Raw genomic sequence first — 11359 nt, 5'->3', positions numbered from 1 at the left:
TCATTTCATCTACGTTTCCTGATTTACCACGGCATACTATTCTTTGCTCATCCCCACAGGAAGAAGCCGCTTGAGGAGAAAATGCTACTGCTACCCTCGCACAGCATTGACAGAGAGTGAAGTATCCCATCGTGCATAGTTGAAAGATTCATTGTTATCCCCACGAAGGACGACTCACTACGCTCTGTTCCTTACCGTTTCAAAGTATTATGCTAAAGCCCCCTCACAGGTGTAGCACAACGAACATAATCACAATCCATCCCACACCAGGTGGGAAAGTCCTGAGTTCGAATCCTGCCAATAATGAGAGGAATTTTCACTCCTTGGCTGAGTTTGTTAGTCTCAGGCGTGGACAGTAAGGTCCCCACTCAGGAAACTCAAGTTTTTCGTACAGCAAAATAAGCAAACAGACCATTGAACAAGCGATTTATGGATTATACTCACGGGAAGATGAGCTGGTTTTCGGGTGACCCTTATATGACACAAACCGCATAATGAACCCTAAAATTGATCCTCTCTGCTCTATTCAACTGTTTAAAAAAAACAACGGAAGAAAATCTTTATTAAATACTCAGCCATTAACAAGTTGTTTAATTAAATTCTGCAGAAGAACAGGATTATAAGCATTAAATTATAAGTCATATAAATAGCAGGACACCGGTCCTGCTGTCTATGCGAGTTCTTAAAATATTTCTAAACGGATACGAGGATCTTCGATTAAAAGATATGTGAACAGAATCAGTACCTACGACTATTTTATGGTTGCATTTCATCAGAGGACTGAAATGCTTCCAATCAATGCAAACATCTCAAAACCAGTTGCAGTATGAACACCCGTATGAGAGATTCTCCGGTATAAATTTTTAAAATAGTGTAGAGAACCTCGAAAAGCTTCGTGCATAAGAAGTGTGTCTTAGTTCAGCTGGGTAAATATTTATTATCACAAAATAAGTGAAAGTGTCACTTGTTTAACATGCATGGTGATTGAGAATATTGCCGAGATTCAAAAATTTTTGACTTTTAGCTTTGCATTGTATTTAATACATTGTTATATCCATTCCGCTCAGTAATTATACAAGTAACATAAAATCTCATCTGTCATTTTCATCACTGTGCATTGTATTTTAGTAATTAGCGTGAAATCAGTCAAAGAAAATCACAGATAATATTTCTTTGGAAATTAAAGACTGTTTATTGTTGAATTACCGAGAAGCATGCTTGATATCCAACTGCTTTTGAAGTCAATTTATTTTCAACGATGCTCTTGTTTTCATGGTTATCGTGCTGTTATGTGTATCCTACAAAATAAAAAAAGAAACACCATATAACACAAACTGACAGCGAAAGACGAATATTAGGTTTTATTTAGCGGTGGCACATTAATGAAACTTCAGCTTACCCATTTGCTCCTCCATAGAAGCCTCCAGGAAAAGGGCCTCTAAATACATCATCAGCACCTCCTCTTTGGTCTCTTTGTCCTCCACCATTCCCGCCTTTGATACCTGCAGTCCCACCTTTGACACCTCCTCCATTTCCTCCTCTTCCACCTCCTCCATTTCCATCTCCTTCATTCCCACCTTTGCCTCTTCCACCTCCTCTACCGCCACCACGCCTTCTTTCTTCTATCTGGCCATAGACAGTAGTTGATATCAGAAGGACCACCACGAGCACTACTATAAGGGAAATCTTCATGACAGTCTAACAAAAGACAGGAAAAAAATCATTCGAGAGTTTTTACAAATACAATCATATGCTGTTAAAATGGTGAACTTTGAGCATGGTATTAGCTTGTGACCGTTTAATACTTAAAATTATCAGAGAAAATATAAAATAGTCATTTTTCAATTTAACAGCCATTCTTCCATTCAAAAAAAAGTGGCGCCATGTTGAAAACTACTGAACTTACCCCTAAGAACTAAATGCTTATGGTGCCGAAATGAGAATACTGCTGAGTAATAATGAAACATGTTAAGGGAAAGAAGAAATATTTCTTGGTATCCTGAAATTATTAAATTCCCAGTTGTGGATTTATAAACAGGATTTGCATATAAATATAAAGCTTTCGTCCCACAAATTTTTGGGGTTATTTGCCTGGTTATTCTAATAGAAAATCATTACATTCCCGCCACCGTATGTCTTACCTTAAGTGAAGTTCAGACATAGCTTGGGGCGACATCAGAACAGGTGCTGACTTCAACTGCCCAAACTTGGGTCTGTAAAGTACTGTATACAGTTGAGAAACACCCGTTTTACCACTTTTACGCAATCAAAGCAAGGAAAGACCATTTTAGGCGTACAAATTAGTCTTAAACAAACCTTAGTTTTATAATTTGAAAAAAAAATAATAATAATAATAAAGTAGTTTTCATAGAAAATAATAAAATTGGACTGCTTATTTATAAATTAAATAAATAAATATTTGCCTTTACGAGCTGATAAATTGGTTTTATGAACTTAATCTACTGCTTTTTGGTTTTGCAGATTGAATTGATGATGGCATCTATTTTAAGACAAACTATAAGCCTTTCATAAACGCATTATGTATTTTAGCTCATAAATATTTAAGTTAATTTTAAATAATTACAGTTAAAATTATGAAAGTTGTTATTTAGGCATAGGGAATCAGTAATGTATTCCTATATTTAAAATACCCAGAAGTATTTAATAAAAATATAAACATATTAGCATAATTATAAAAACAATTACACTTAACAGTTAAATATTTAATGTAGAAATACGATAATTTGTCATTAAAGAGCCAGAATTTACCTGTTTTCCAAATTCATTTCTAACACGATACCTAGTAGCATTTAAATTCCTTTTCAAGGTTGTCGAATCCCGTCCTAAAGTTCCTATGGACCCTTATTTTCACAATTTGGCTGAGTTAGTCGGTCTCGGGCGAAAGTACCATGGTTTTACCTCTCGGAAGCTGTTTTTCAGTCCAGCAAACAGAAAATCGACCACAGAACACACGCAATTTACAGACAAATAATTCGGGCAATATGGTCTTAGTCGCTGATGCGCCTAAAACCCTACAACAAACAAACAAAAGACAATCCATTCGAATAATTTAGTGGCTCTCTCCAAGTCATCATGGTGGAAATTTATGATGATACATAGTAATACATTAAACTTAAGATAAAGTTTTGCTAATAAACTAACATATTTGGAAACAACGATTCTCTGTTACAAATAAGCTTCGTTACTTTTTTGTATTTAAAAAGAAATGCGGAACTTTGAAAGTATTCGTTTGAATTCTAGCGTTAAACAAAAAATACTTACAGTTGAACAGCAAACCTAAAACTAATCAGCGAAAAGGTAGGTAATAGCCAGTGCAAGTTGGCCAAGACAACAGTAGGTCACACTTAGCTTTCACAACTGGTAACGAATGAAACTCGCTAGAGAGGGTTTACTGTATAATTCCTGTTGTCCTTCGAACAGTTCCTGCTTAGCAGTCTTCTAAGAATGGTTTCTAAAATCAGGGAAATTTCTCGTTTAAATTATTACCGAGAAGATAACCTTTGATCAGACGGTACTGTTTAAGAGGAGTATTCATGTTTATTTGTTAATTATTATTATCATCACTTTGATTTGATTTGTATTAACTGTGACCTGAGGTGAGGTTCTAAGCCGTCCCAAGTTTGGGACACCAATTTAATGACCGGTGGTAATTTTTTTTAATTATTAATTCTTGCAAGAGAAAACATTCCAGAAATATTTGAACACCTTCCAGATCTGTACACAATATAGTGGTAATAAAAGTAAAAGTTTCTGCTTATTGCTATGAGGTAAACTGACGTACGTGAAATTTTTCTTTATGATGTGAATAATGCACACAATCTAACGCACTTTCTGGAATATAAACATTATTCAAATTCGAATGATTTGCTGATATAAATCATTGGAATATAACGTACTCGATTGCCAGAATTATACTTATGTGATCTCGGCATTAATATGGCAATAAACATTCTTTCGCTTTTGGTTTGTCTCGTTACTAATAACAAATCTAATTTAAAAGAAATGCTGTCAGTTGTAACTGTGTAGCGCCACCTGGGAAACCAGTTTCTAATTTAAATAATTTTTGGTTAATTTTTTTCAGCGAATATTTTTGCTCAAGAGTAGTGAATTCTTGGCGCCATCTAGCGCCACATATTCCACTCATACAAAAGTAACAATCCTACGTTGTTGACAATATTTAATTCAGATTTTACTGACCTCAGTTCTTCTAGTAAAATTTAAGCCACGAATTGTCTTGGTAGTCGCATCAGCTATTCATTTCTAAGAAGCGAAGGTGTTTCATAGATCTTTTCCAGCTTTTTGGTGGTTCATTCCTTGGAAGATTTTAATGGTTGAAGTTGCATTAACATAAGGTTACAACGTCAACGGATTAATAATAAATATCAAATTGGCATCCAACAGTCACGGATGGGATGTGGCAGAACAGGTTATCAACTATTTATATAAATCGCATCCGGTGGAGAAAAAAAAGCAGCAACAAAAACAAAAAACGTTGGTGCGTTAATGGTGCTTTCACCAATCGTTTGCCAGCTCCTCAATTTCTAAAATGTTTTTATATTTTGTCTTCAAAAAATAAAATAAACTTTTAAATTTTCGTAAGTCGGGATTGGATATTCCCTTTTAACGTATTCTCAATCAGCACCTGATGCTAATTTGATAGTTCTGCTAATCCCTCCCCATTTTTATAGTAAGATTAGCAATCAACTCTTGCATGTACGTGTACTTTGATTGGTTTTAATTTATGTGTATTTTACTTAGTTCATAAATGAGTTATGATTTTGATTAAAAGTTCCCATACGGATTTATAGATATCCATGATGGAGACCTCTTGTGAAGAAAGGCTGAGTTGCTGAACTGCATATTGCAATATCAAGAGAATCTGTGAGAGTGGTATCTTGACAACGTGTGGAAAGTCACCAAAAAATAAACCTTTGTGTCAGTAAGTAACTTCCTTTTCGCTTTAGTTAGGAATTAAATCAAAGAGCGTTTTATCGAGAAAAATTGTTATAAATCTATATTTTCAGATTGCGTAGTTCAGAACACCTCATTGTATTTACTAGCATTATTCCAAAAATTTTGTAACGAAAAACCGTTACGAAAATTTACTCCAGTTTAATTTATCTTCTACTGGACCAAATTTAATGAAATTTTGCACTGAGCTTCATCTTAGTTCTATACTAGAGGAAAAGCTTTCAAACCTCTGAAAATTGCAGTAGTTTTTCCAGGATAGTAGAAAATATGAACACGTGATCTAGGAAATTTTCTCACTTAATAAACGGGATAATGTAGACGTATAGCATATCGTTGGAAAGCTAAGGAATTTGGAAACAGAAATATTAAGGTTTTAAGATACAAAAATCGAAAGTGGGAAATGCGTTAATTCGAAAACGCATCTGGTTTCAAGTCACCTGGTGTTTTCAGATTGTAATTTTTTTCTTACAATTAAACTCTGAGGCTGGAAAAGAGTTGTGCACATTTATGAAAACATTCTTCGACTTGGACATGTCATCAGATCTTTCGATAACACAATGGTACAACTATAGATGGTGTATTTTAGTCGTGAACTCTTCAATGTAAAAATTATATATGCTACTTTAGTCATCACAGACCAATACTTTCAGTAACCGATATGTAATTATTATTAATAAAATAAAAACATTGTTATGTTATTATCCACGAATTTTATTAATATCTGAAAATTAAAACGTTTTTAATCCTTGAAGATGACTCTTAAATGTAAAACACGTTAAATATGCTAGCGGCAGGACACATTGTGTACCTGGTACAGAATTTAATTTTATCTGCATTCTGCGCATTAAAAATATCAACAGAAAAATAAGCTCGTGTAAGTTTTAAGCAAAATGGGGAAAAAAAATTTCAACTGTCTGAAATAAGACTAAAAACATTACACAAAAAGTATATTTAAAACAGATATTTATTTTGGAATTACATTGAAGCAAAGCGTTTTGATTGAATGAGAGAGGCGAGCATCTTCAGTAGAATTTCTTCACAAAATACAAGTTTTCATCTGGATATCTCTAAAAGCCTGAAAGATATTTAAGATTTTGTTAATTTTACTGAATTAATAATCATATTAATGACACATCATAAATGAAATGAATCTTCGGATATAAAATGGAATTGAATTAATCTAAAAGCATTCGTTATTTCACAATTAACTGATATCTTCTTGAAAGTCACCAATGGCTCATTTAAATGAACCATAAAATCCCACAACTCCTAGGGCCACAAGGATAGTGCCATATTTTGTGGTATCAAGGGTTTTTAAGTACTTTTAAGCTAACCGTTCGGGTATTTTATTTCAAATTCAGATTTTTAATAAGGTAATGTGGTTCTCTAGCCTTGGATTTTTTTTTTGATAATTTAAACAATTTTAATAAACATGTGTCAAAGACATTTTAAAATTGTTACTTTTCTTTTCAGTATTATTTTTATATTATTATTTTATCTCTACTATTTTAAGGTTTATCGGCTTAAAATTTTTCGTTCTTTATATTAATGTAATAATATTTTCTTTTATGTATGGTATATGCTTCTTCCAGCTTTGATACTTCGATAATAAATTCTCATTCCAATACCTTTAAACGTGTTTTTATTTTAGTATGTTCATTAATTTTTCTTCTTTTGTGTTGTTACCATGACTCTTGTTTTTGCGACATATGGTTTGCTGCATATGACTTCAAAAAGCTGTTCAGCACCGATTTATGTTATGTAGAAGGGTGGGCAAAATAATGGAAACACCTGTGATAAGAGTGTATTGTATCCTTCATGGAATAGATTCAAATAAACCTTGAACTGTCTTAAGAGGAATATTGGACAATTCTTCATAGAAGAACGTTTCAAGCTCCTTGAATGATAGTGTAGAAAATCTGTTTCTCACTCTGCTCTCCAAATATGCCCACAGGGGTTTAATAACGTTTAGGTCTGGTGATTAGGTAGGCCATGAGAGATGCTTATCGTCAGTTTCATACTCTTCGAACCAAGATTGACATATCTGACTGTGCGTTGGAGCATTACCATCTTGAAACACGATATCGTTTGTGGAAAACAATATTTGCACCATGGGATGAACCTGATCACTCAGAATATCAAGGTAATCAGTGGCAGTAATTCTCTCTTTGAGAGTGATGATAAAACCCAAAGAATACCAAGATACTGCTATTATCGAAACCGCTGTTGATTCTTCATGTTTGACGATTGGCAAAGAGAATTAGGACTATCGCTTCCTTTGGCATTCGCCAAGCTTAAACTCTCCCTGATGTTGGAAAACTGTGAATGATGATCCGTCTGAAAATATTAATGTTTCCAATCATCAGATGTCCAGTTTTTGTGCTCCTTACAACATTGCATTCATTTTCTAGTATTACCATCAGTAACGAGCTTAGCAATAGCGGCTCTGCCATAAATTTCAACTTTATGAAGTTTATTGCAGGTGAACTTCAGTCTAGTTTGCTGACACGCATATTAAGTCCTGCAGTTACTTTTGAAGCAGTAGTTTTTTTGTGTTTTCGGGCTATAGTCCTTTTCAGCCAGTTTCAATCTTCTACTATAATTCGTCCTATCAGATTTTGTTTTTCTGCTTGGTAAATGCAGACATCGCTTTCCATACAATTGCACTGGATACATTAAAAAAATCAGCAGCTTTAGTCACCGATGCCCCTGCTAGAAGTGCACCAACAATTTGACCTCTTTGTAATTCAAGCAGATTGGTCATTTTATTCATGTATCGTTTTATATCGCCTCTAAATAAGCATCAGCTTGTATCTTCTTTCCTTCGCAACAGTACTTGCAAAAAACAAAAAATCACCAATGCATATTTCATTAAAACGTCATACAGCCAAAAACTACTACTTCCATATCAGGTATTTCCATTATTTTATCCACCCCTGCACGTCGATCGACATAAGTTTTGCTTTCCATGAAAGTTAACTTGGAAACCAGTTCCTCAACTTATCAGAAAATTAAACGTACTTACCGTAACATTTAAGAAAGTTTGTTAACCCTTGTGGCTTGAACCTCGACCACCTCTGCTACCTCCTCCACCTCTACGGCCACCTCGACCAGCGTCTCTTTGTCCTCCATGCCCTCCACCATGATGATAGTCTTGTCCTCCTTTGCCTCTTCCTCCACTATAATAGTCCGGCCTTCCCTTTCCTCTACTTCCCCCTCCGCTGTAAGCACCCCCTCTACTACCTCCACTGTATGCACCTCCTCTGCGGCCTCCGTCACCGCCATAGTAATCTTCGTAACCTCCACCTCTTCGACCTCCTCTACCAACGTCGTATCCTCCATGGCCACCTCTGCCTAATTTTTGGGACGATGATCCACGCTTTCCATCTCTATAGTCATGCGAACGATCAGCATCGCACCAGGACAGCACCAACATGACGATAAGCAGGAACCCCAGGAGCTTATTTGTCTCCATACCTGAAAATAAAATAGTTTTGTCATCATTAATTTCTGCCAAACACACACATCAAACTTAAAAGCGAATAGCACTGCATAGTTCATTTGTCAATGTCCAATTTTCTGGTCTAATCAAGCCGATGGAATTAAATTCACTGTTTCCCCCTTTTTTTTCTATTTACTTTATTTATTTATCAATTTATTTTTTATTTTTTTTTTTGTTTGTATCTTACTTCACGCAAGTGAGACTCCTCATAATTTTTCAGTAATTTTAGTCACAATTAGAGTACATAAAAATAGCCACCATATTTGAAACGTGACCGTGAAATTTGATGGCGTCAGAAAAGATGGATTTCTTTTCAGGAAAATTCCCAACTTGCCAGGATTCCTATGCCAGTCCCAGACGAACAGTGTGTCCACGTAATATTAATATATATATAATAATAAGCGTGTCCACATAATATTATTCTTAAATAATAATATTATGTGGACACATTGACATATTAGGACCACCCGAGAACGATCTCATCTACAGATATGCATTATGTCTATAAATTTCGTGAGTTCTCTAGTCGGTTTGCCTGTTTTTCTGGATGAAAAACCAGAGTTTCTTAGGGGGAGAAGCCTTGCTGTTCACACCCGAGACCGACCAACTGAGCCACGACATGAAAAAAGCCCATAAAAGTTCTTCGCGTCATCGACGGGATTCGAGCCGGACATTTTCCACCCAGTGTGGAGAGGACGGTGATTATAACTGGCATTGTAAGTCGCAATAAAAATCAATCTGGTGATTACTTTATAATGTCGGCTAATATATTGCAACCACCGACCATATACGAATTTTATGGTGTACTGCGGGTATCGATCTTCTGAAAACACCAATCTTGTAGTGTGCCCACCATCATCCCTGCCAAGATGCGGTTGATTATTATAGAGAAGAAGGATGACCAAAAAATGCTCATCCTTCTTCCATTGTGCCCATGACACTCCTGAATCTGAAACAATTTCAACTTAATACTTCTCATCGTTAACAAAAACTCTTAATAAAAATATTCACAGACTCCAGCTTTTATACATTACTTTAGAATTAAGGTAGTGGTGTAACTTACCGTTTATTTGACGAGCCTCAAAGTAAAATCTTAACGTCCAACAGTAGTGCCGATTTCTGTTGTGATGCTCTCCCAGTGCACCCTTATATTGGCTAGGACAGGCCTTGAACCATTGCTAAATTACGCGGAAGGGTTCCTCCCCATGAATATCCGCAATATGTAGATTTTTCCATAGCAAACAATGCAATTTCTACCACATTTCCCTTGGTTTGGAAACTGGTCACGTCTCCGCTCGCATCAGTGATGAGGAGGGAAGGTGAAGGCCTCATTTTATCTACCCATCACTTCTCACCTGACGACAAATCTTTCCTACCATCGTGACGGCAGTGCTGTTATTAGCTTAGTTTTACTTCAAGTGTCCATTTTGATATATGACGAGCGAACGAGTTTTCTTTTGCTTTCCGATATTCAAATTGCTGTCACTGCAGAAAACATTTGTGATGGTGGATTTTTTTACCACAGCGTGTCCATTTACTATACTGGGTATAATAGAACGTCAAAGTAACAATGTTTTACTTGATTAAAGCGAGAGTCTACGCGTCGCAATTTTATGGATATTGTGCAAAGACATCAAAACGTTTTCAGTTCTATTCAAGAGGATCTAAGTGCTACAGATTGACTTTTCATCAATAGTTCATAACTAAGGACAAGCAAGTTATTCTTCATGGCTGATGAGCATAACATGCCATTCGGGTACAGATAAGAAATTTCATTTCCAAGTTAATCATCACTGCTCCAGAGTGATTACCATTTGCAGCGTTCTTGAGCTGCAGAAGAAGCATTAATTTTGTTTAACACGAGCAGCCCGAATTCAGAAATTCTCCTAAGTTTTATATGTTGCTTACTTCTGCATATCTGCCTCTCTAAGAGATATTTAAGACATTCTGAATAAACCCAAAGCAAAATTTGAAGGATTTCACACGTTGGTTTAGAAACCCTTCAATTACTTGATATTTTAGAACCACGAAAAGATTTTTGAAATGTTACAGACCCTAGAACTGTATTCACAATTCGCATGACCTTTGTGTTCAAATATGGGTATCATCCCACTTCCACATTGTGTGAAAAATTTTATGGCGAATTGCGAATGGGTTTTTCTACTGTAAACTCTGTTTTTCATCCATCAAAACGGGCACACCAAATACGTGCAATTTAGAGCCAAGATATACGCTTCGACTTTATATTCATTATATTACAGTACTTACTTTTCGCACAGATTTTTTGATTTGCTAAGATAAGGAAATTTCTACTTCCACTGCAACGAGTTCCATTGGGCCTACCTCATCTACATCTGACTCCTCCATCAACAGATCATCTCCTGTCCGCTTCTAGTGTATCAAACCCTGTATACGATCTTTTTAGATTACTTTTATGTTAAACAGTTACAAAAGTATGCCGCACAAAAAATGAGTCCTCTCTGGTATTTAGAGCATATAACAGATTGAAGTCTTTAAACAATCAAGCGTATCTGGTTGTTTGTGGTTGGGTTTGTTGTTGAGCCAACTTAGGCCATATTGTATTATGTTTGTAAATTGCGCGTGTTCTGTGCTGTGGTCGGTTTGCTGAACGGAAAACCCGAATTTCCGGGAGAAAAAAAACCATGCTACCCTCGTCTAACTCCGGCGGAAGGCGAAAAAAGATACGTGGATAAAATTTGCCTCCTCAATCAACAAAGATACTGATACCCGAATAATCTGGGAAAATATACCAATCACTGGTGGAATGGTGATTGTAACAAAGCGAAGAGAGAAAAAAACGCAGCATGGAACACCTTCCGCAAACATCCCACCACTGCCAACCTT

The 11359-nt window shown here is 35.8% G+C and overlaps 2 protein-coding genes across 4 annotated transcripts; both read right to left on the bottom strand.

Annotated features, from left to right (window-relative positions):
• Positions 1 to 1168: 1168 nt before the first annotated feature.
• LOC150077132 (uncharacterized) lies at positions 1169 to 4342 on the bottom strand. 3 transcript variants are annotated; one of them, XM_090386095.1, is made up of 3 exons: positions 4219 to 4342; positions 1400 to 1698; positions 1169 to 1298 (listed from the first exon to the last, which is right to left on the bottom strand). In XM_090386095.1, exons 2-3 carry the CDS (start codon positions 1690 to 1692, stop codon positions 1277 to 1279), a joined length of 315 nt encoding a protein of 104 aa, XP_090242221.1. In that variant the 5' UTR covers positions 1693 to 1698; positions 4219 to 4342; the 3' UTR covers positions 1169 to 1276. The 3 variants fall into 3 exon arrangements, with proteins under 3 accessions (XP_090242221.1, XP_090242220.1, XP_090242222.1); XM_090386094.1 differs by lacking the exon at positions 4219 to 4342 and adding an exon at positions 3283 to 3408; XM_090386096.1 differs by lacking the exon at positions 4219 to 4342 and adding an exon at positions 2142 to 2202.
• Positions 4343 to 5956: 1614 nt separating this feature from the next.
• LOC150077131 (uncharacterized) lies at positions 5957 to 9620 on the bottom strand. The gene is made up of 3 exons (XM_090386309.1): positions 9558 to 9620; positions 8018 to 8469; positions 5957 to 6067 (listed from the first exon to the last, which is right to left on the bottom strand). Exon 2 carries the CDS (start codon positions 8465 to 8467, stop codon positions 8039 to 8041), a length of 429 nt encoding a protein of 142 aa, XP_090242435.1. The 5' UTR covers positions 8468 to 8469; positions 9558 to 9620; the 3' UTR covers positions 5957 to 6067; positions 8018 to 8038.
• Positions 9621 to 11359: the final 1739 nt, after the last annotated feature.

This window comes from Mastigoproctus giganteus, chromosome 12 (assembly GCF_048544385.1).
Source record: "Mastigoproctus giganteus isolate SK-2022 chromosome 12, ASM4854438v1, whole genome shotgun sequence".
Classification (NCBI taxonomy): domain Eukaryota; kingdom Metazoa; phylum Arthropoda; class Arachnida; order Uropygi; family Thelyphonidae; genus Mastigoproctus; species Mastigoproctus giganteus.
This window is presented reverse-complemented; position numbering and strand designations above follow the sequence as displayed.